Source organism: Calidris pugnax, unplaced genomic scaffold (genome assembly GCF_001431845.1).
Source record: "Calidris pugnax isolate Ruff unplaced genomic scaffold, ASM143184v1 scaffold24, whole genome shotgun sequence".
In the NCBI taxonomy this organism is placed as follows: domain Eukaryota; kingdom Metazoa; phylum Chordata; class Aves; order Charadriiformes; family Scolopacidae; genus Calidris; species Calidris pugnax.
Window position 1 is genome coordinate 1,223,613 of NW_015090922.1, and position 24,375 is coordinate 1,247,987.

Genomic DNA, 24,375 nt, shown 5'->3' on the forward strand with positions numbered 1-24,375 from the left:
TCCAGTTTGAGATCCAAATTCGTAACTAAAACACCCTAATTGTAGCAACAATCTTATCCACATTTACACTTGATTAAATTAGCACGAAAGATCAACAACAGCAAAATTGATAGTAATCCTATGCCAGTCTGTAGAACCAGTCAAAGAGCTTTTTAACCAACAAGAATATTGTGCTATCCCTCAAGGGACTAAAAATTCATTCTCTAGCCCAAACTTCACGCTGCATGTGATTTTCCCCTAAGCAATGTATAGGGGATGTCCACAAACTCTTGTCTCCACAGTACACAGGGGATGTGCAACCCTCTCCCCTCCCCATGGTGCCCAGCTGGAAGCAGCTTTGGCCCATGTTTCCCTTCTCAAGTATCTAGAGAAGGGAAAGACAGTGGGGCAAGACTGGCATGGAGCTGAGCTCAGCAACAGAACTGCTCATAGTTCAAATAAAAGGCAGCCTTGACTTGTTACAAGCTTCTGAAGAGTCAAGGCTGCAGTGAGAGCCAGGGGAAGTCCAAACAGAGAGGGGGCTCTGGGACAAACTGTTCAAAGGTGTCCAGGGCATACAAGGACCACCCCACGCCCCTGTGAAACACAGTGACTTCTTAGGCAATTGCCAGCAGCTGATCTAGGAAACAGTATCAGTTAACGGGGTTTGATTTTAAAGGGTTTTCTAGCTTCTTAAATAGAAATGGAATGAACTTTTTACTTAAATCCCTTTTTAAGAAATCAAATGTCAGAATTACTTACTGAACATATGAATTATATATGGATGCTTACATTTGAGTTACAGTTTCCAGATTTGTTGTAATTACTGAAATTATTTCTAGTAGAAATGCCTGTACTGTCAGTGCAGCTTTATTTTCAAGTAGTTACCTCAGAATCGCAGTAAATAATTGCCAACAAATCTAAAATGTAAAAGGAACATTATATAGCTGTGTTACTCTTTTAATAATTCACAAGGTGAAGTCAAAGAAGAGAAGCAGCCACCTAGCAAAGCAATAAATAGTCTTCATAATTTAATATTCAAAAGCCACAGCAACTGTGCTGCTATTAGAAAACTTCAGAGGAGGAAAAAAAATTACTAGAGAAATAAGTAATCAAGCCACAAGCCAGACAGAAAGCCGGAATCTTCCTTACCTTTTTACCATTCACAAAGAAAACAAGTTCATCCCTTGTCTCGTTTGGAGCCATCCTGTGCACCTTTCAAAATTCACTCCACCAGTGCCAGGGATCACCCTCCCCAGAGCAGCCCTACACTCCACGGCGACACGACAAGCAACGCGAGTCTGCCTCAAGAATGTTGGACTTTATTTCTACATCGGTGCCCTCTGAAACCCCATATTATATACGAGCCAAGGGGAGAGGCGTGCCAGCTGCCTTTGGTTGGTGCTTCTGCAGCAGGAATGACAGAAAAGGAGCTGGAACCAGCAGAGCGACCCGCCCCCTTTTATATAGCAATAGATCACAATTCAACCGCCTTCCCTTTAGATTATACTGCCAGGCTCGGGGCACTCGGAGTGTGTCACTGTCACAGCTGCCAGGAATTCACAGTATTTTGCAATCCAACGCAAACTCCAGGGGGAAAGGGGGGAGGGAGAGGGGGGGATTTTCTCCCAACTAGCCCTCGCTGAATATTGACAAGATAAAGCTCTGTGTATAGCCATCACCTGGCATTCACCGCACAGAGGTCTCTCAGGAGAGCACCTGCTTATTTAAAAATCCCTCGACGCGTGCACATCAGCTACTAGATGGACTGCAAGACTATTCCACTATTTTTCCTTAGGGTTTTAAAGCTACAGCACCCTCCACCTGCAAGGACGTAATTTAAACATATAAATTTAATATATATTTGTGCAGATAAAAGCAATTCTGGAAAACTGACTCAAAAGAGATGCTGGGCTAAGACCATGATGTTTTCACTGGACCCAAAACATTTAGGCTTACCTTTTTTGGCTTAATCCTCACATCCTGGATCCTTGGTGCATGTTGCCAGTGAAACACAGAGGAAAGTCAACGTGTTGAAGAATTTTTTGTCTTCCATTTCTTTGGGGGTGATTGATTTCTCCATTACACAACCCTACATTTGTGCACTATTTAAGACTTCCTGGTTTCATCACAGAATTATCCACAGACCCCTAGATGTGACTCTTATTGGTTTCATGAATAAGACATCTATAGCCCTACTTCCAGTTGAAAATTCCTCCACAAAACAGCATGATTCCAAAGTCTCGTGGAAGTGTCCTAGCACCATACTTAACCTCACCTGCTTCATTTTGATTTTTGTGACTTTGCTTCCCTTCTTCAGCATACCAGGCTCTTTAGTTTCAAGTAGATTTTTTTTTATTTTCTTAAAATCCCTGGGAAAGCACTACGTCAAAGTCTCCCTCCCAGGAACCTCTCTGAACAATTCACAAAGTAACAAAACCTAATTAAATTACCATTTCCAGAAACAGTCTTTCCTTCAGTATTTTAGAAATATGTCAGAGTGAATACAATACGTACATTATTTTTACCAGCTTTATTCTATTGCCCAATCTACCCCCTAAAAAAAGCTATTTTATAACAAGTGTCAAACATTGTCTCAGCACTTCATCGCAGGCGTTCAGTTTCCTGAAAGAATAGTTCATAACAAACTTGTGCTTAACACCAGCTGCCTTAATCTACTCTTAGAGTGAAGCTGTGCAGAGCTGAACCAGTGCTGACACCTATTGTCTGGCACCTCCCATTTTGTAACACCAGAATATTACGAAAATGACACTTCTCCAAGAAATCTTCAGCTCCATTGCTTTATATCTCTGCGCATATTTACACAAGCGCTACCCTCACGTAGCAAGCAAAATTAGTGTACACAAGCTTTGTACTTGTAAATAGTTTTGTAATATTTTAAATAACAATTATTACTCATAACCACAAGCAACATGTTACAGCAACCTTAAAGAAACTAGCCATTACAGCATACATCAAACATATTTAGTTTCCTAATCTGTATTTTCCATAATGCATGACGTTGTTTTTTAGGTTTAACAATGACATGCAATCATGTCACCTCTTCTTTAAGGAATGCCATGTGTAAATTTGTGGCTAGCCTCGGTGATAACCTTATAGCTAAAGTATCCGTGTCTCCTAAATCAGTAAACAGCATTTTACAATATTCTATCATAATGTTTCTTTTTCACCCATCAACCCACTATATATGTAATATAAAAATAAAGATCAATACATCCATAATAGTGACCTCTACAAGCAGATTACACAGTAATATAAACCTTCATACCTCATCCCAGCAGTGTCACTGATCACACAATACCAAATTTATTCATTCTCTCACAGCCCTGACAGGACAGTCTATTACTGTACCCATTTCACGGGTAGAGAACCAAGACACCTGTAACAGGATTTTTCCAAATCCTTTAAATAACTCTGGAGCATGAGAGCCTGTGCCATTGAAGCTTCTTTGCTTCAATTTTGGAAATCCCACCCCAAACAGAACAGAGGACTATCAGAAACTACAGAGGAGAAAGTGGGAAAAACCCCACAAACCCAAACCTCAGTAAACTTCTATAACAGACTGCTATCTCGCCTAGCACAGAACTCCCTTAAGTGAGCTAAAATTAACAAGTTTTGTCAATCAAACACAAATTACTTATGAGACAAAGCACTCTGACTTACCGGATAGTTAAAGTCTAGCAGGTTTCCCACTCTGGAAATCACCCCTTTGCCTATTCATAAATCACAGATGGGTACGTTTTAGAAGTTCAAATTTCTCTGCAACCTCCCTTATTAAAGAGCTCAGAAAGCAGAAGACAGTAGTCAAGAATAAAAGAATAGAAAAATAAAAAAACAGCAGCTGGCTTTTCTCATTCCGACTGGTTAATCCTGCAGACCTGGCTGTTGCAATCATAATGATAATCTTCTTCTACGGATGATCATATGCACAACTCAATAAATACAATGACATTTACGGAAACACCATTCCTGCCCGAGAAGTTAATCTCCAGAATTAGGTAAATGCATGAAAGCACAACAACAAACCAATACCTGGGGTAATAAAGGTTTAAAACAAACAAAGGTAAGAAGGTTTGTTGCTTTAGTCTCATGTCCCTCTTAAGGGAAATGGGAGGGAAGAAAGCGCTGATAGCTCTGAAGAGGATTCTGCAGAGGGATTTATAAGCAGCAGTTTGGTAAAGGAGATAGGAAAGAAAACAAAGTCCCAAGTCAGTGCTTTAATGCAGTATGCCTGTATGAAACATCCAGCATTTCCACATTAACTCCATGTGCCTGCTGTGCCTCTCCAAAAGCTGCACGACTTCTACAAAAGTATGAAGCATCCACTGTTGCTAAAACACACAGACAGCATCTTTCAGCTGAAACAGAAACAATTAGGGCTTTATACACTATGTTTTCTTAAAGATTCCTCTTCAGAGCATAAACTATAAGGGGTTGTGTTGCTTTGCTGTGAGTGTTCTCTGTAAAAATTAAAATAAGATAAAATTCACACAATATTGATTACAGACTGTGAATGGGAAGGCAGAAAGCGTTGCCTGAGGAAGTTTGTTCTTCTCCTCAGCATCACCTATTGACAAGGGGCTCCTAAAATAAGTGGACTTCCTGACTGGAGAGGGACATTCATACTTTATTGGCAAAGTCTCCCAAAAGATCTCAAAGAATGGAACCTTTTCAGGATCATAATACAAGCAGTAAACTTATTTACAGTAACAAAAAAAAAAAATCCCATAAAGTTGCCATATAGTATAAGAGAAAGGTCTTGCTTATTTCACTCTCAGAGTGAAAAAAAAATAAAAATCATAACTTTCATGCACTTTCTTGTGAAGGGTCTAAATTCCTTTCAGGTTACAGATAAAGCTTTGAAAAAGATCATGGTCACAAAGCAACTATAAATCGGGGCTCCTCATTGAGGTCTGTGAGTGGATACTAGCTCATTATTCATGAGTCACTAATCACTCAGTGTTCAGCTTATAATTGTATGAATATTGTCTAATTGTATGGGTTCAATTCATGAATTATGACCTCTTCACCTGCATTTGAAGATGGGTGGAGTTTAATTATAGTTCTTCCCTTAGTTCTACCACCAGCTTCCTCTGACAGCAAGAAGAAACCCGCATAGGTAGTTCTGCCTTCTGTTGAGAAGTGCTGGTTATCACTGGCCTTCAGAACAAGTAGCAAAGCACAACTTTTCTTTCAATTCATTGTTGTTTTTCTGTGGGTGTTTCAAGGAGGAAAGGGGCAGCTGCAACAACCATGTCAAGCACTTCTTTCTTCTGAACAGCTGCTAAAGCAGCTTCTCCCTGGCATCAAATAATACCCTGGTTCCCTGAGCAGGTGAGTAAGAGCTTCTGGGAGAGTCTAAATAACTAAAAGCTAGTTCCCATACCTAGATTGCACAGCACATGGTTAATTTTCTGCTGTTTTTCTTCCCAGAGGTCTGCCTCACTTGTTTTGTTCTGCCCCGTGAAGGTATGGAGGAATTTTGCTCAGAAGATGATTAAATCTAGTTTTCTCCTGTCTATAGACCAGATGCAGTCTGGCATATGGCTCATTGTCAAACCCCTGTCACTCCCTTATCACCAGCCATATGATGTAAATTTCTATTTAATATACTGTCCTAAACCTGTCTGGGAATCTGCACAAGTCCTCTGGCTGCCCCATGTATCTCACTGCTAATCACTTCCTCATTTCAGAATGCAGTATTTTGGTGGACAGTTTATTGCAAAGAAAAGAAATCCTCCACAGCTCCTTCTGCCAACAACAACAACAAAAAAAAGGCTTCCTGATCCAACATAATATTCAGTTGTTCTGTTTAGGTGTTTAGGAAGGACTTGTGTGCCAAAAGCTTGTGAGCATTCTCTGGAAGTTTGTCCAAGAAAAAGACGCTTCCTGACCCAACATAATATTCAGTTGTTCCGTTTAGGTGTTTAAGAAGGATTTGTGTGCCAAAAGCTTGTGAACATTCTCTGGAAGTTTGTCCAAGAAAAAGACTGCCTCTTCACAGACCCTGCCTAAACAGAGCCCTGAACATCTTGGTACCTTGAACTATGATTTCCTTCCACCTTATACCATTAAGATGACTGGCAGTTGTCAAAAGTGGATTTATCTAGGCAGGACAAGTATGATAGGTCAGTCCCCCAGAGAATTTCAGAAGAGCTTTGTTATCGATAGAAGGCAGGAGAGCAAATGCCATCAGCATCACTAAAACAGGTGGCTGTCTCAAGTTACAGCTGTCACGGTCAGCTTGTATCCCCCAGACTGTCCTTATTTCTCTTCAAAACAAAGTAATTCTGAATAATTTGCCACTAAGTAATAGTAACAGACTAAAACAGGTGGCTGTCTCAAGTTACAGCTGTCACGGTCAGCTTGTATCCCCCAGACTGTCCTTATTTCTCTTCAAAACAAAGTAATTCTGAATAATTTGCCACTAAGTAATAGTAACAGACAATACACATCACACAAGAAAGAAAAAGCCCCACTGGGAAATTCTGGACAGCGCTGGCTCAAGAGCAATTGCTATCAACTCAACATGAATCATGTAAGGTGAAAATTAGGAAAGCCATAAACGTTGTAGTGGCAACACTGAAGAACTCCCTTCCAAGAGAAGCAGTGCATAAAGGAAAGATTAAGTGCTTTCAAAACAAACCTTGAATAGCTTCCAAACTGTATAATGTTATGCATATATTACAGAAATTGAAACTTAAAATAATGTAAGTCCCATGTTTCCCCCCCTATCCTACCTCATGTTCAAAAGAGGGACTTCCTAAAGTCATGTTCTACATATCCTACAGTCTCAACCTGAAATCCAGAAGCCTTCATACTCCCAAAGTAATTTTAAGATTGGACAGGGAAGAAAGCTGACTGGAGAAAGCCTGGAATTGACATACATATTAAACGTGTCTAAGAATCCCTGACTACTCAGAAGATATACTTTTGATTACCTGGATTATTTTCAAACATAAGTACCTCAGGCTCACTGCTTTCAGCAATAGACCTTATCCCCAAATATGGACATTTAAAGGCACTGCACAGAAATCCTACATCTTCATCATTCCTGAAGCTTCCCAATTCAGGAAGAGCAAGTTACCTCCACTTCAAGAATTCACTTGGAAACTAGCCAAAAGAGAGATTAATGTATTCACTCCATTACACTTCCTACATTTGCATGATGAACTTACAGATCCCAAATATTTCTGATCACTTACCCTGATTGCCCTTTCTACCACTTGATGACAAATACAACAAAGTTTTCATCTCCCTTTTGAATGGGAATGACTTCCTCTTTTTGTGAAACAATTTTCCCTCCCCTGTTATTTCGTATCCTGCGCTATTTTATATCTGAACACAAAAGATTGAGCTGATAGCTTTCATGGGTTGGCAGGAGGGTACTTTGCAGAATTCAAGCAGGGGAAATGAGGTTGAGATTATTTACCAACAAATTAATTACAGGGCTGATGCAATAAAAATATCCAGCATGACTAATGCAGACGCCTAACTAGCATACACATATACCTGTACTTTCAGGAGAATGCTGCTGATTTATCTTGATGTAAACATGATTAACAACCTTGTTAAATTAAGAAGATAAGAAGGGCTTTAACCAAATACCTGAGGGGAAAAAAGTGTTGAAATAGTAAGATTCGGTATAAAGAAGCATGTATATAGGAATTCTCAAAACTGCTTTTCGCAGGACAAGGTAAGTGTGCTCTCACAGTTAACAGGACTGAGATTGTAGAAATTGATACCAGACTGCTAGTTGTTTTCTGCTTGCTGTTATCTCTATTACTAGCAATACAGGAATGTGCAATCACACCTCTGTCTGGTTTCTGCTGAGTAAACCAGCAGTTTCTTTGCAATGATTTTTTTCAGTGATCCTTCCAGGAGATAAATCAGATCTAGACAAAGCACTTCAAGTTAAGTGGTCAGCAGCCAACATCACTTTATTAAAGATGACACAAAAAGCTTTTATTCCCTTGAACAAATTTTGAGCTATTCTATATAATCAAAAACACAGTGGAGTTGAATCTGGAATTTCAAGTCCATCTCTCTTTGAAGACTATGATGGTTCCAATTCTAAATTGGATTCCATACATAAAAGCTCTGACATTTCTGTCTCAGGAGAGTTGCAGCAGTGGTCCTGTAATATTATTGGGTTTATTACCACAATAAACTATTTTCAAGAAGAGGGAGAGATTTCCGTTTCTGCACCACAAAGCTTGCAATCTAAAACAAAAGCCTCTGAAGAAAAAAAACTACAGGCTGAGAGAACCCAAAGGAAAGACCTAGGTCTTTTCATATTATTTTCATGATGGCAATTACTGCAGCAAATAACAGCTTTTAGGAGGGACTAGTGTGAAGCCTGTGACATGCAACCTGCTGCATATTCCCTGTCTTACAGAATATTAAGCACAAATACAGACAATACTGGACTGAGAACTGAAATAACAGTTGAAGAATTGAGAGGATTCAAGCATCATCAGTACCAAGCCATTGATATCACATACGCAGGTGCTAAGGAACTTCCATGGTCATCTGAACCAACCTAATCACATCATCCCATTTCACAGCTGGCCATGGCAGAAACAATTTTTTTTTTAATCAAATCTTTCTTTTAGTGAATTTCTGTTGCACTGGTCAGCTAATATTTGCACATGTTCAGAGATTTTACTTTTTACATTTAATCCCCTATTTCACAGGCAGAAACAATTTTTTTTTATCAGATCTTTCTTTTAGTGAATTTATCTGTTACACTGGTCAGCTAATATTTGCACGTGTTCAGAGATTTTACTTTTTACATTTAATCCCCCTAGTCAGAAGTTTATTATTCTCAGCCACTTTTACTGTAATTGTGAACTCCACTTTTCTATGAGTAGAACCAATATTTGGGAATAAAGGCATTGTTATTTTATATCTAATTTTTATTATTTAAAGTGTACAAAAACATCATTTTAAAAGGAACATTCTTAGAAAACCAGCCTTTTTACACATCACACTTCTTATTTCCATATGGATAAAAAAATAGCTTGCTTTTCTCATCTTATAGAAGAAATTATTGCAGTACAAAAAAAAGTTAAACAACCTGGCCAAACAGCCAGATAAACAGTGATGACACCAAAGGTGAAATTTTCAAGAGTACTCAGTGTTGAACTCTTTTCTCACTACACTCAGTGGGAGAGAAGTTAAATAAATATCAAATGTTTTCTGAATACTTCCATCTAGTGAGAAACCACCCACTGTTTTTCACTGAGACGCGAATCTGAACCCAGAACCTAGACCCTGTTGACTGAAACATGTACATATCTTCACTTTGTTTACAGTTCCCAGCACCTATGCCCCAGCAAAAGGATGCAAAGTCAAAGTAAGATCAATTAAAGCAAAAGCAAACACAATAGACTGTTTTCCCACACTGACCTGAAAGGCATGAAAGCAACATAAGCTTGAAGATCAACGCAAGTACTACCAATTTTCCTGGAAGGGTTTTGCTTTGTTTTCTGGAATAAGAAACAATTATAGAGTACTTTATTCCACAACGCATAATCCAGTGAATTTCCAAGAGAAGGAGAGAGTTCAAAGCATATTCTGTTTTCACAACTCCTAGATGTCCATTGTCTTATCTGGATAAAGATTTGTAGCAAGTACAGACACTCAAGTAATGTTGCAGTCTCCTAAGATATAAATTGAATGGCTTAATTTATAGTTATTCACATCTCTTCATTGTATCTCAGGAAAATCTCTTCAGTGTAAGAAATGCTTTTTACATTAAAATCACTAATAAAAATATATATATAGATAAAACTGAGTACCCGCCAGTTTGGGGGCATCTTTGGTTTTATGAGATGTGTTTCCCACGATTCAAGTTTCTCAGGTCCTCTAACCTGACTAACGTTCAGGTCAGCATTTCTTGTAAGAAAAAAACATAATCGTCCCTGATCCTTTACCTACACTGACGTCAGAGGAAGTTTGGATGCAGAAAGATAACACGATGTTCAGGATAAACTGAAGTTAAAAAAAATTTAAGACCTTTCATGGTCAGGGTCTGCTGATCTGTGAAAGCCTGACTCAGCAGCAACTCTGGGAAAAAGCAGGCCCCTATTGGGTGAGGAGAGGGAGCGGATCCCCGAGCTGGTCAGTTGGAGAGGACAGCAGTGGGACCCCAGGGAAGGTCAAGGGCCTGGCAGACAGTACCTGGGCCCTGTGCCCAGCCAGGGCAGGCAGAGGTGGCCAGCAGGGCAATTCTTTTGCCTGCCCTGCTCTGGTCTTTCCACCACCCTCAGCAGGAACCCAGCACTGGGATATGGCTTACCGTCCACCGATGGCAGCTCCTCCAGGCTAAGACTTGGTGGACACCAGCTTAAATGCAGCGAAAACTTCTCATAAGCAGGCATTAAAAGAAGAAAAACGACCTGCAAAAAAAAAAAAAAATCAATAATCAGACATTCCACTACTTATACCAAAGATAACCCCTGCCTCAGTCTGTGGCATGCCATCTACTGGCTATTCCTTACAACTTGAAATGGCCTCAACTGAGCAGTCCAGGAACACCCGCTATTTCTAGAAGTGCCATGGGATAGACATCTAAGTAATGTAACCACCCAAAGCAGAAAAAGCCAGTAGCTAGAGAAAGGGGAGAGCAGAGGCACTTTTAAAGCCATTTTTAAGAGAAATTACAAGCATGGGAAAATTGATTTGGCAAATACATTTGTTTCTCTGGAAAAAAAAATCTCTAAATTATTTCATCTATCCTTTAAAAAGTCTTCTGGCCCTACCCAAACTGACAAGGCACAGCAGGATGGCTTCCTATCAGATTCAACTTCTCCTGCATTGCATAGGATGCTTCAACGGCTGCCCTGACAAGCTATAAATAATTAACCTAATCCACATTGTGCAAGTAACAGAGCAAAAGATTACAAAATCCATTTATGCAATTGAGACATGTTACATTGGGACACCCAGAATACACCTCAGCAAGCTGATTGTCCTTTTCTAGTTTTTATACATAAGATGGAAAACATTGAGAAATACATATGTAGCATAAGCTAAATCTGATTTAAAATATGGAACTCCTAGGCTGGAGGAAAAGAAAAACATTTTTAAAAATACTGAGATTGTGATATAGCATTACTCAAGTTGAATATCAACAAAAAACCCACATAAAAATAGCTGTTTATTCTATTTATTCCTTTGTAAAAGCTGAAAGGGATGTGACATCTGTCAAACCAAGCTAAACTAGGCTAAACAATCTGTGTAACTTTCTTCCTTCCCCCTTTCAATCTATATTCTGGCAAGATGAAGGCAGTTTTCCTGTAGGCTTATTTTTAAAAATTCTTCACAAATCATTCTAGATGTATGGATTATGCAAGCTTCTGCAAGTGTTTTCTGCAAGTCTTCTCTACTCACAAAAAGTTTGCAAACAATTGTGACCGACTAATTACAATTACATACACTATTCAACCATTTAAATATCATCACACAATTGACAGTATTCATTTCTTTGCCTGAGGAAGGCAAACTCTTGTCTCTATCGCTTGGTGAGACTTCACATCCCAATATGTTCACTGACTCCCAATTAAAAAAAAAATCAAGACCAAATTCAGCATTTCTGTTCTAATCTTTCCATGTAAAGGACATCTCGAGATCACAATACACTCCGGAACTATTAAACTGCTAATCTGTTTATCCCACACCTCACACGCTGTTTTAAATAAGCATCTTTGAGCTACAAGAGTGAGAGTCATCAGAACAAAAAGCTGGTTGCCAAGTTATGGCAATACATTGGTACTCGTTTTCCTCAGGGGAAAGGAGAAATCAGCCCAGATGACACCATCTTTAGTAGTGAAAAAGACATGGTTGGAAAGGCACAGGCAGGCAACAGTCTCAGAAAATATGACAACGCTCTGATGAAGAGGCTCTAAGGGAGTGATGATGTCAAATGAGGTCTAGAGCTTTGTTCCACTGAGATGCAAGAGGACACTTCTCTGATGTCATCTTTAGTATTTCAAGAGCCTTCTGCCAGCTCTCGGGTGGCATGGGGTTCAGCCTGGGCTGAGCCATTCCACAAGAGGGGAGCTGAGCTTTCAGGGCTCTTGGAGCCAGACATTCTTGCACTCCACTGAGTTGAATGTCCCCAAGTTCAACAGGGGACCGTCTGTACAAATACACCCACAGACCAAGTCCAGCAGGGGTCACAGTGTTCACACAGTTAGATATCTCATCTGTGGCTATAACTAGGTATTTTGAGATTCTCAGCCAGCTCCACAGAACTTCTGGGTGCAAGAAAGGAAAGGCTGGAACAGATGGATCTTTATGTTTCCTTTTTGTCATTCCTCATTTTCTTCAGCTTTTAATTTTACTCCTCCACAATCAATTGTCTTAAGACCGTGACTCTTACCCCTTTGAGTTGAGAGTTTCTATTCAGAATCTACTTTATCTTTGATTCATCCAGAACTGTGACTTCAAATGTTCCTTCAAAGTTTCCTAACAGAATAATCATAAACGTGCTTTGACAGTGATCCTCCTAATGAATTTTCTTGAATGAACCCCACTACAATATCTGTTCCTAAATCTTGTGGCTCTCTCTCCACTGATTATAATGAATTCCTGAAAACCCAGGTTGATTCAGGACACGTGCCACGTGTTCAGCCTCTCCGCAGCATGTCTGCTATTTGCTATCCTGCAGAACTGCACTCCTCAGCAGATCACTGCTGCCTCAAGTTCCAAGCATGCCATCAGAAGAAGGTTGGATTACCTTTCTGATCCAAATTGTTTGTCTGGAAAGGTGACATATTTCCCTTCCTTACATTTGTCCCCAACTCGGTTGCCTACTTCTGCTCTGCAGCTGCCTGACTCAATTCTGGCTTCCTGCTCCCTTCACACAGCCTGCTGACACATCGCTTGAAAGTCCTTCATTTCATTGCCTTCTCCTTGTCTGTCTTTCATAAAGGCCATGCTAAAAAAAGCAATGTGTCTTCCATTTGACTTCTTCAAAACTTGTGCTCACTGAGGTGTGGTGGTTTTTTTTTTTGCTGGTGCATCTCATTTTTCACACTTCATCAACAGACATTTCCTTTCCCTTCTGATTACTGGGGATCCTTAAAGCAGTTTAAAAGATAAAGCCTGCTCAAAGCAAAAAATACATTGCAAACAAATATCTCAGACATTCATGTCCATTGTGGACAGACAGGAAATATACATTGTTCTAAAAAACAGACTGACTGCAGAAGCAGCTCATTGATCAGCACATTTAAATACCAAATACTTAGAAACCCAAGTATCAATATCTGAGTATCCAGATACATACATTTATTATCTTATCCAGACGTGCTGTTTTCCCTCCCTCCTCTTCCTATGACACTGAGCTCTCTTTGGTGAATGTTTCATGAGCACATTCCCTAGAACTACCTTCCAGTCTTCTATTGTCAGCTGGTTCCTCTTCCATGGAGGAAATCAAACCTAAGTACATACTCTATAAGAAATTCATCCCCTTTTGAACCAAAGAAAGGTGCTTCTAAAACATCCAGGATGACTCTGTTCAGACTCCACACTTCTTTCACCTGCTGGTAACTTCAGGCACAGTAACTTCTAGTTCCAAGCAAGCATAACAAGCCTCTTCCATTTGATGCAAAGAGGACTTGGACCATGTTATTTATTCACCACTTCCCTATTTCCCACCTTCTGATTAGTTTCCTGTTTTTCTCCTGTGGTTCTTAGTCTTCAGCATCCAAAAAAACTGCTTTAAGCCCCACTTCATACCTACTGTGCTTTCTTCCCAAAGAGGTACAGTCCTTCTGTTGCCACCCTCACAATACTTCTGCCTGTAACCCATCAAGTTAAGAGCTCCCAGTCAGCTTCTCTGACAAAGCTAAGCATTGCCCAGCTTGGAAGATTTACCTGAACACTTCTATCCTAATTTTCTGAGCCCTGTAGCATTTCCTAAGCCCCAGGAACCCAGAAAACTGGCTGAGAACACAGTCATCAGGATGAAGAATCCACAGGTATGTCTGTCTTGCAGATTAGCACCGCAGGCCCCATTAGGACAAAGTCTTGAACAGCTACCACCCTTGGCTTCTTTGAGGGTGAAGGCAGTGGACCTCTGTTCATGCAATGCTCTTCTGCCTCTCGCTTCTTATTTCTGATTTCAATGGAGAGGAGACTTGGTTGCAGAAGAGATCACCATCTGCTAAGTAGTGATCAGTGTCCAGCTCCTCCGTGCGGAGCAGTGGCTTCTCCTCCTCACAGTAATGTTGATGCATTCCAGGATCAATCCAGCTGGCTTCCTCCAGCCTGAGTGTTCTCATTTGAGTCTCATTTGGCAATGGGTGTGTTTCACCTTGGGTGGTACCTCTTATCTGGAATGCTTTAAGTACCAGAACCACATTCTCAAGTCAGGACCAGAACCAAGGGTAGAGAGCTCCAGAGAGAACCACAGGAGCAGAACCAGCAATAGAGACAAAGTGCCTTGTTTTCCCCCTTGAGATAGTACAAAAGAGGCACCTGCTATCCTCTCTCATCTGAGGAAGTCAGATGGTCTCTGCCAAACAAATAACAGTTAACATTGGTTTTCTTGCCAACCTAGACCCTCTTAGTAGCCTGAAGGGGGGGGGGGGTCTGCAGTCCAACAAAGTTTACTATTTGTCTGTTTGGTAGAAGTAAATAGCTTGATGACAGCAAGCTTTTCAGGCATAAATCAGCAGCAAACCCTAAATGAGCTTTTTGCTTTTGACACAGGTTTGGCTTCACGAACTCCATGTTTGAGGTCCCTGCTCTGCTAGACAGGAAACCCTGAAATGAAGCATCCATACCTGCTTTGCCCAACCTCTGTAGCTTTTTAAATACATGCACAGTTCCTGGAGAGGATCAATTTAGACCTGAGATTTCTCTAGCCCCAAAGTCCCAAAGGACTCCTTTGCCAGTTACAGTTTCCCCCCGTCTCACCCCATATCACATGATGCATCAGTTAAACCAGTGCAATGGGAGTCCAAAGAACATAATGATCTCTTCTTGCTAGACTTTTTACACTGAAAGGGTTATTAAGCATTGGAACAGGCTGCCCAGGGAAGTGGTGGAGTCACCATCCCTGGAGGGAGTTAAAAGATGGGTAGGCATAGTGCTTAGAGATATGGGTTAGTGATGGCTTTTGTCAGTGTTAAGTTGATGGTTGGACAAGATGATCAGAAAGGTCCCTTCCAACTCGGGCAATTCTATGATTCTATGAATTCTTCAACATCTCCCTTCGGTGTCTCTCTACTTGGGCAGCATTTCTTCTGCCATACCTATTCCCAGCTCCTTCAAACAAGAGCCCCATCCTGTTGAGGACTGAGGCAGAACCTACAGGAAGGCACTGAACTTGTTTAAATAATCTAAGTGATACCAGAAAAAATTGGATAGTGCAGGGGAGGTGGGACCTGCCACATTGCTTAATAGTATTTCCATAAGGATCAGTTATCGATATTGTAAAATCTTCAGGGCACGTTAAAGAATCTCCAACTGTTTCCTAGTCAAGCAAATACTAGTATTGCCTGAATCCTGATATGAAAGCTATGCTTGACTCATGGCAAACCCTCCACAACCAACAACACCTTGCTGTAATGAATGTGGGAGGTATGTGGATTGCTACGATGGCCCAAGTCCAATATTGATGGTCTCAATGAACCAAGCCAGCTCCCTCACTGCTGGAAAGCAAGGGATGGAGGTGGCACCTCATCATCTGCTGGAATGGCGTAAGAAATACTCCAGAGCCTTGCCGGAGATGGAAGTTAACCTATCACATTACTCTTTCAAAGTTATGCAACCCCACAACAACAAAACCTAACTGGGAAACAGTGGAACTGTGAAGTCAGACATGAGATACTACACACGCCACAGACTGATCCTTCAAAGAGTATACCAGAAACAAAGCAAGTAAGATTTCTGCTCTGATTCATTCATATTATAGGATACTTCAAATGACTCAATGGTGCACTGTCAACGATGTCATTCTGGAAAGTTTATACAAGTGTTTATAATTACCCAGGAACTGTTTATAAATTGGCAAACCAAAGGAGACATTCCATTCACAACAATCCTGTTGTGTCCTCCAAATGCAGCTCTGAAATTCACAGAATAGGAACAGTAAAATTAAAACCATCTGACTGGAGTTCAATTTACCTATCGGGTACATACCAAAAAATTACACCTTACAGATGAAAGAGCACAAACAAAAATATCGACATTTTGCCAAAGAAAACTCTGCAAGAAAAAAATAATAGGGCACAAAAGTTGCCAAAAAAACCTCGCAAAACAGAGAATAAGAGTGTTCCTGTGTATTTTTTCACAGCGTTACACTCAAGATGTTGCCGATGCACAGAAGCCACCTTACAGCAGTGACTTCAAAGCTATACCTTTACAAAGCTGTAGAATGGTATCACAGAGAAAGCATCTTATCAGAGCACTATATATAAAGGGTAGCTTTGGTCAACTAAACTGCCTACTAGAAAGTCTTAAAACCCCACATATGGAAACTCTTTTCTACAAATCATCATTTGTTTTTTTTATTTGGGTTTTTGTAGGGTATACATCCCCAAAAGAATTGACCCTGTGTATCCCATATCTTTCCAATTAAGCTCCCAAAGTCAATTATTAAAGGCTTGGAATTAAAGTTATAATTCAAATCTGAAATTTTACATCTTCAATGTGCATATTAATGATTTGACGAAAGCCTGTAGGAAATAGAAGAATTCCTTTAAGTCTACTTTACTCAATGTTTTAGATTGATTTGTTTAGATACTCAAATCAGAACAGGTTTAAAAACTTTAACAGGTATATTCATTAACTTTTGCACATTGCTAGTACTGGACCACACACACTACTATTTTTCCATGTAGTAACCTGACCTTGCTATGTTACTGGCAGCTAAAATAATCTAATGAACATTAATTAACATTTGCACAACACTAATGTGGTTACCTGCAGTTCTACAGACAGGAAAAGCTGAGACACAAGGAGGAACTCTTAGATCACACAGTGAATCAGCAGGAGCACAGGAATAGAGACAATAAATCCACCCTCCCATTTCTACACTGTCTGGGCTAGGCCCTTTTTACGTGACTAAAACCACCTAACTAATTCTACTACTTCAAAAAAGTGCTTCAAATCAATTCATTGAATTTGATATTACAGCTTTCACCCAATACTGATGGGTTTGATTTTCATTTACTCTAGATTCTTATAAGAAAAAACAAGGTTCCTTCTGAAATTATTAGAAAGCAGCAGCTAAATTAGAAATTTAGCAGAGCTAAATTAAGAAAGTTCCCATGATTTCACTTGCTCTTCCCACCTGCTTCTTTGGCAGAGTGAGCAGGGAAGAAGTTTCCCAGGTCTTTATATACAGAAATTTCCACCAGAGTCTCCCAGCTGATTCAACAGCAGACCACAGGAGAAATCACTGATTATAACGACAGCTCTTCACTCTCCTTTTGCCTGCAAATTCCTCCTCTTTCCCAGTAACATTGGGAATATTGTTCAGATGTTACCAATATCTTCTAGTACTTTTGGGTACAGCTCTGCCTTCCCATCAGTAAGTCCATTTGCTCTAGTACTTTTAAAGCAGGACATCAGCTGTGAACTTCAGAGCTCTCCTCAGAGGAGCATCTGGCTCACCCAAAGTCAGGGAAAAGGAAGTCCCCAAGCCTCACCCTACCCCACATGCTTTTGGGACACAATGAACACTTTCCTGAAACAAACATGGGCATCCAGGAAGAGTTGTCACACAGAGACTAATCCAGTCCTTATATCAGTTCAAACACTCCCATCATGTGTAAGGATCACTTCCAGATGCGTTTACACTTCTTTTGAAGGTTTGATCTTGGACTACTAAAAGTCCATTCAATGAAAAAAATTGCAAAAAACTTGGTGTCCTTCACCATGGGACATAACACCAAGCAGTTATGCAGATTGCTCCAGGGACTACCAGTTGCACAAGGTTTGTAGAATCTTATTTGTCATTTTATCCTGCCAATTTGTTTGCATAATAGTTGGAAAGTGGTGCTGATTAAATTTCTCTTGCAGTTTGATGGGCCAGTACTAACTTGCCTCTGGTTCAAAGCCAGAACATAGAACAAAGTGAAAACTAAAACATATGTAAAAATCAGTATCTTGTGCTTAACTAAGCTGCTAATGCTTCTCCTAAATGTAGGTAATTTCCTAGTTGGCATTTTACTAATTTCTCAAAGATAACCAAAGCCCTCATCAACAGTACACTGACTCTACTGCAATTAAAACTTACCTTTTATTTCTCCAGTCTCTAGCAATTCTGCTTAGTGAAGTTTGTTCCTTTTAAATAGAGGACATATCCAACCCAAAGGGATCTTCATTGATTTATGCTAATTATGAATCTGAAAAGGTTTGCTGCTGCCTGAAAGAGATGCGTACTTATTCTAACGGCTTCTTCTAGACTAATATCTATGGTTACCAGTGATGGAGTTTTCCTCTGTATTCAGCTTAACACTGATAAAATCAGCAAAATTATGCAATTAGCAAGATACTATCCAAGATTTTGATTAAATTTTAACATTCAGAAGATCTACATAAAGCTTTATGCTTCTAGGTTGGACAATTAATACAACTTCGGTCTTAGCAAAAATTCATTCTCCATATGGTTGTAACAAGTGAGACACCCCAAAGTTCACTAATCCTGGTAACGATATAATCAATAAGGCACTTGTGTTCTTTCTAGAATGCATACCATGAGATACCATGCCTGAAGTGCAGTCTGTAGATGACATTTGATTCCCTAGATATAATGAAGACAACTACAACTAATATCAAGCCAGTAATAATGATTTTGGTGTCCATTCTATTTCCAGCCCAGATAATGAAATACCCTACAAAGATGTGTTTACAACCACTTGATGAGACCACAGTAAACTGAAGCAATTCAAACTAGTTCTGCTTTTTCCCCCACTTCCATTAATGAAGAATGTCATGACACGTCCATTATCATGAGATCTTTTTAGATTACAAATCCAACATTTGCAATAAATAATTGATGCTAATACTTTAATAAGTCACATGAAAGCATTCATTACTATCTGACCAGCTTCCGCTTCTGCTTAACCACAGTAGAAGCAAATTATTGCCATGACCTCCGATTCTGACACATCTCAGAAAGCCCAACGTCACTGTTAGGAGGTCGTTTTTACAGATGTGTGTATGCTTTCCCATCGCAATCACGAAAGAGCAAACATTGCCTGATTGAAGTAACCTGTTGTTTTGAGATGAGTATGTGAAGAATTACCGTGACCTTGATCCATCCTTGTGTAGCAAATGTCTAGATGACCTATCAGCTGCAGCTTGCAACACCTTTTCCAGGCTGTTCCCCACTTAGAGTGAATGGCGCAACCCCAAGCAGAGCCAATGCACTTTGGAACATTCACCAAAGTATTTTACTGTTCCCACAGCATACGACTGGTTTAAGGATTATTCACAGCAGGAACACCCATGTCATTAATCCTCTTGACAAACAGTAGAAACAGAAAATGCCGGAATTAAGGCTTTTTAAGAGCACTCCCAAAGGTCAAGATTTTGTCCAAATGTAGTAAGAGCCTACAAAGCAAAGTCTGATGAAACAAAGTGACCTTACCTACAGTTACAACAGTGACAGTTGCCCTATCTTATACCTTCAGGGAAGGGTTTGTTAGGAACCGTGCTATCATCCAGCCCCTCCCTAGCTTACTATCTTTTACAACACTTAATTTAACCACATCTGGGGAAATACGCACCTACTCTCCTCTTTTGCAAAGCATTATATAGGTTTCTCATGTCAGTGATGAGGGGAACAGTAGGGGAAAGCCACACAATACCTTTCAAAAGGGGGTGAAATTGATGCTGAATATTTTCCTAGTTCAGGTTGCCTTTGGCTATTTCATGAAGGAAGTATATTCATCTATGCAGAGCTCTTAATCTTCTAGTCACACCTTCTTGCAAGTTCAAGTGTAAGACCTAGAGTTTCCTGGACATACTCATCTATTGTTGAAACAGGCAATCTCTGAAAAATAGTTTGTCATATCCTTCTAAAGACAGTATCTGTCATAGCATAGAAGTTGTGGGAAGCAGTGTGTGAGCATTTACCATGGCTAAACACCGCATCAAGCCAAGGCGTTTAATCTCCTGTCTCCAAAGGCAACCATACTACCTTTCAAAAGCTATTTATATACATTTAATCCTGCTCTTTGCTTATCCTTTTATGATTTTTTGCAACATCAAGATATGCGCAAGCATATCTTCACCCTTGCAACATTACAGATTTTCATCTCCAAGGCACCTGGACCCCACAGCCTCCCCAGCCATCGCACATCAGGAAACCACCCCTCTGTGCTGAATACACAGGTTGCCCTTCTCTGCAAAGGCAACTACTTGCAATACCCTCCCAATACTGTTTCAAATCCAAGTTGTCCCAAATTCCAAGTTGATTTTCCCATAAACTAAGCATTCAGCTAAGCCCAAGGCAAAGATCTCTCTCACTGATGCTTGTCTATGTGCTGCACTAAACTTCCTCAGCCTGTACCCACCACAGTGGTAGCGCTAATGGTTTTTAGCCAGTGGGAATCAGCAGATCACATCCATGAAAGACCACTGCTGTGTGAAGCTGACACAGGAGACCTGTTTTTTACCCCAGGCGCAGCTGCATCAGGAGAATCCAGGGAGAGGGAGCTAGTGTGCCCTCTCTGGACACTAGGAGCTGGTCTCCAAGAGTTCTCCTACTGCTGGCAAAGGAGACTCTTGAAAAAGACATAGGTCTGCTTCCTGTTCCATTCTGGCATCTTGGTGAGGCTGGGACGGATACAGTAGCCCACACACCAAATACATCCAGCAAGGCAGACATCTCTTCCCCAGTCAGATAACAGAACTGTTAAAAATGTTGTGGGTTGTCGCTGGTTTGGGGGGTTTGGTTGGGTTTGACTTGCTTGGGTTTTTTAAGGCACTCAATTAAGATTGTTCTTTGTATTTCCCAGCATAAGTTTAGCCCACTCACTACTTTTCCAGGAAGCTAAGCCCAGCTGTACCTCTAACTATTAAATGTGATCAGATACTATGTAAAAAATACCTGCAGTGAAGGTATAAGTCATTCATGACATACAGCTCCTCAGTCATGCCAGCATTTTCGGAAGACTACTAGTAGCAATAGCAGTTAGATACTTTGACCTAAAAGGGTATAGAAAAAGAATTAAATTGAGCAAATTGCCAAAAGACCAGCTAATTAACTTCTACAACTAATCCATCAGTGAGCTGTAGTTTGAAGCAACTGAGAACAGGAGATTCTTATAAAACTTCACTGTTTTATTTTCCAACCGCTTTGCTCTAGCAGCCCACATATTAAACTCTGGGGCTCAGTGTGCATTGTGTTACTTACACCAGCCTTTCAGAAAAACATATCCTATAAGTGCATTTCTATAGGCAGCTGGAGTATGACAATATTGATGTCATTAGCTCAAATTTTAGTGAGCAACACTCAGCTGTGCAAAGCATCCACAGAAGTTTTGCTGGTGCAATATATCAGGCAGGTTTCCCTCAGCTGAACTTTGCAAACAAAGGTTAAAGTTTTTCATCTATCATTACAAAGGAGCATAGCTACAAGGGCTTCTCTTCACTGAGCCATCTGCTGCTTTACTATAATGCTAATTCCCCAGACACTCTTCTATTCCCTCAGACATCAAGAAAAACTTCACTAACGATCTCTATAAGGTTGCAGGGCAGGCTTTTATCTTTCAGGGAAACTTTGTGATTTAGACAATATAACTGCAGTTGTTCTCTTGCTCAAAGGGAAACAAAAAGCCTATTTTAGTCTTAGCTCCTAAACAAGGCTTCTAACGTGCCTTTAATATCAGCACTGGAACCTGAACGTCACTTATGGGGAGGCTGCACCAAGCAGGCTGCCAGCAGGACAGAAAACCGTCAGGACCTGCACCCGGAGTACTTGGAGGGCACATCCCATCTCACACTGCTCTGTCCCAGGATATGGGATATCCACCATCTTACAGGGGGACGTACAGATCCAGCCCCTAATCCCTAGCAGAAGCCCAAGCTGGGAGGACTCCCAAGGAGGAGCCCATGGACACACCTCAGCAGGGAGGTGACTCACACTGGGAGAGAGCCAGTAGGAACCACTGGACTGGTTCCTTTGGAACCATGCTCACAGGCCGCTCCAGAGCTCCAGGTGACACCCACCTCGGCTGCAGGGACATCACCCTCACTCTGCCCCCAGCACAGACAGCCCCAGACTCCAGCCCTACTCATAGGGGGAGCACATTGCCCAGAGCACAACAGAGCGGCCTACCTCTCTGCTAAAACACGGGGGTCAGCATTGATCTACTGCTGTACCACCCAAAACACACCATAACATTCTGCTTGTTTTTAAACAACAAAAGGCAAGTGCATTCACACTCATGCACAGACACAATCAGACATCAAAAGCTTCCCCAGACCAGGCAGCCATTTTGCTCACCCACCCGCAGGAGGAGACTAGCGGGCACAGGTCCAGGATGGATGGTGGCCCATGACACTCAACAAGCCCAGGGGCTTCAGAGGTTGCCAGAAGGCAAACGCCACAGCACAGGGCTGTCAGACCACCCAGGCCATGGCCATCACAATGGGACCATGGCTTTTCTCACCAAAACACTGAAGCACCAGAGGAGCACCCAAGCCACAGCCAGCCTTCTTGCTGCCCTTTCTCCTCATTTATTAACTATATACAGATGCACACAATCTGTTACCAACACAACCCACCTGTGGCAGGGCCCAGGCACTGTCCCAGAGTACAGCTGAAGGTAAAAAGCCTTATTTAAGCCTCTCAGTCAGGTGTGCACTAACACACCTGCTTCGTTACGCCCTGCTGTCCTCATCACTCAGCAGCCCCCTGTCAAAGGATCAGCAAAAGGATCTCTGATCCTTTCTTGCCTTCTCCTTGGACTGAAGGAAATAAACATTTATGCCAAGACTTGGGAAGAGAGTTGCCACAGATGCCAGATGGGGAGACAGGGAAAGGACAGACGTTAAAGCCCAGCTACCCCCGGGAGCCCCCAAGAGCCATAGAATTCTGATGGAGGTCGTAGACAAAGACAAAAATTCTCCTATGGCAGAAATTTATCTGTCCTCTGAAGAATGGCATCGCTGTACCTTGCATTTAAACACACATACTTCCACTGAGTTATTTCATAGAATCATAGGATGGTTTGGGTTGGAAGAGACCTTAAAGATCATCCAGTTCCAGCCCCCTGCCATGGGCAGGGACACCTCCCACCAGACCAGGTTGCTCAAAGCCCCATCCAGCCTGGCCTTGAGCACCTCCAGGGATGGGGCAAACACAGCTGTTCCAGTGTCTCACCATCCTCAGAGTGAAAAATTTCATCTTAATATCTGATCTCAATCTTCCCTCTTTCAGTTTAAAACCATTCCCCCTCATCCTATTACTCCACTCCCTGATCAAGAGTCCCTCCCCATCTCTCCTGTAGTCCCCTTTAGGTACTGAAAGGGGCTCTATGGTCTCCCTGGAGTCTTTTCTTCTCCAGGCTGAACAACCCCAACTCTCTCAGCCTCTCTTCATAGGAGAGGTGCTCCAGTTTTCTTCAGTCCCCGTGACAGCTCAGTTAAATTGGGAAGGACTCATTTGGCCCTACAAGCTTCTGGATGGACACCACACTCCAGTCACAAACTGGGTAAGCAGCTTTAGGCAAAGTATACGGCAACTGAAAAGAGCCACCGCTGCCACAGATGTTGTTAACCCTTCCCTGCAGAAAGAAGGGAATGTATGTAAACTGTCATTAGGACAGTGCATCATTGCAGTGCATTATTCAGAACATGGTGGCATCATTAAGTTCCAATAAAGTCATAAGCTCCTCCTTTCTGTAGAAACATAGCCCCAGCCCTAGAGGCCTGGAGTGAAGTAGGCAAGACAGACAAAGAGTGTGGAAATGAGGTATAACAAATCTTTTTCCCAAGATCACTCAAGAGGGCTGTGGCAAGATGAAGTACAAAACCTGAGTCTGCATTTAGTTGTTAACCACAGAGGCCTCATTCCCTCATCTCCCAGTCAGTACATATAAAATGCCTTTTGCCTCCTGCCTTCCTCCTCCTTTATGTTACTTCATTTCTGAGGTTTAGGTCCTGGCCCATGCCACATTTGGCAGACGCTGCCTACGCGTCACAGCCCTAGGAGCTGTTATATTATTATATTTGCCTATTTTAATAATGGTGCTTGTCTCTGTCTTCCCTCTTTTGCCTTGTCACATTCTCCACCTGCTGTTTCTGAATTGTTTTTACAGGCTGCGTTCCCAATCAAACCCAAGGCCTGATACACAGGTACTTTTCATTAAGTCATTAAGCTCATAACTAGTTCTTGTTCAA

General features: G+C 41.2%; 1 protein-coding gene across 1 annotated transcript in view; it reads right to left on the bottom strand.

Annotated features, from left to right (window-relative positions):
- XDH (xanthine dehydrogenase) overlaps positions 1-1,320 on the bottom strand; it is a 53,539-nt gene extending 52,219 nt beyond the window's left edge. The window contains exon 1 of the mRNA XM_014950930.1: positions 1,132-1,320. Within this exon, the coding sequence (XP_014806416.1) occupies positions 1,132-1,185 (54 nt within the window). The 5' untranslated portion in view covers positions 1,186-1,320. The remainder of the gene's footprint in view (positions 1-1,131) is intronic.
- Positions 1,321-24,375: the final 23,055 nt, after the last annotated feature.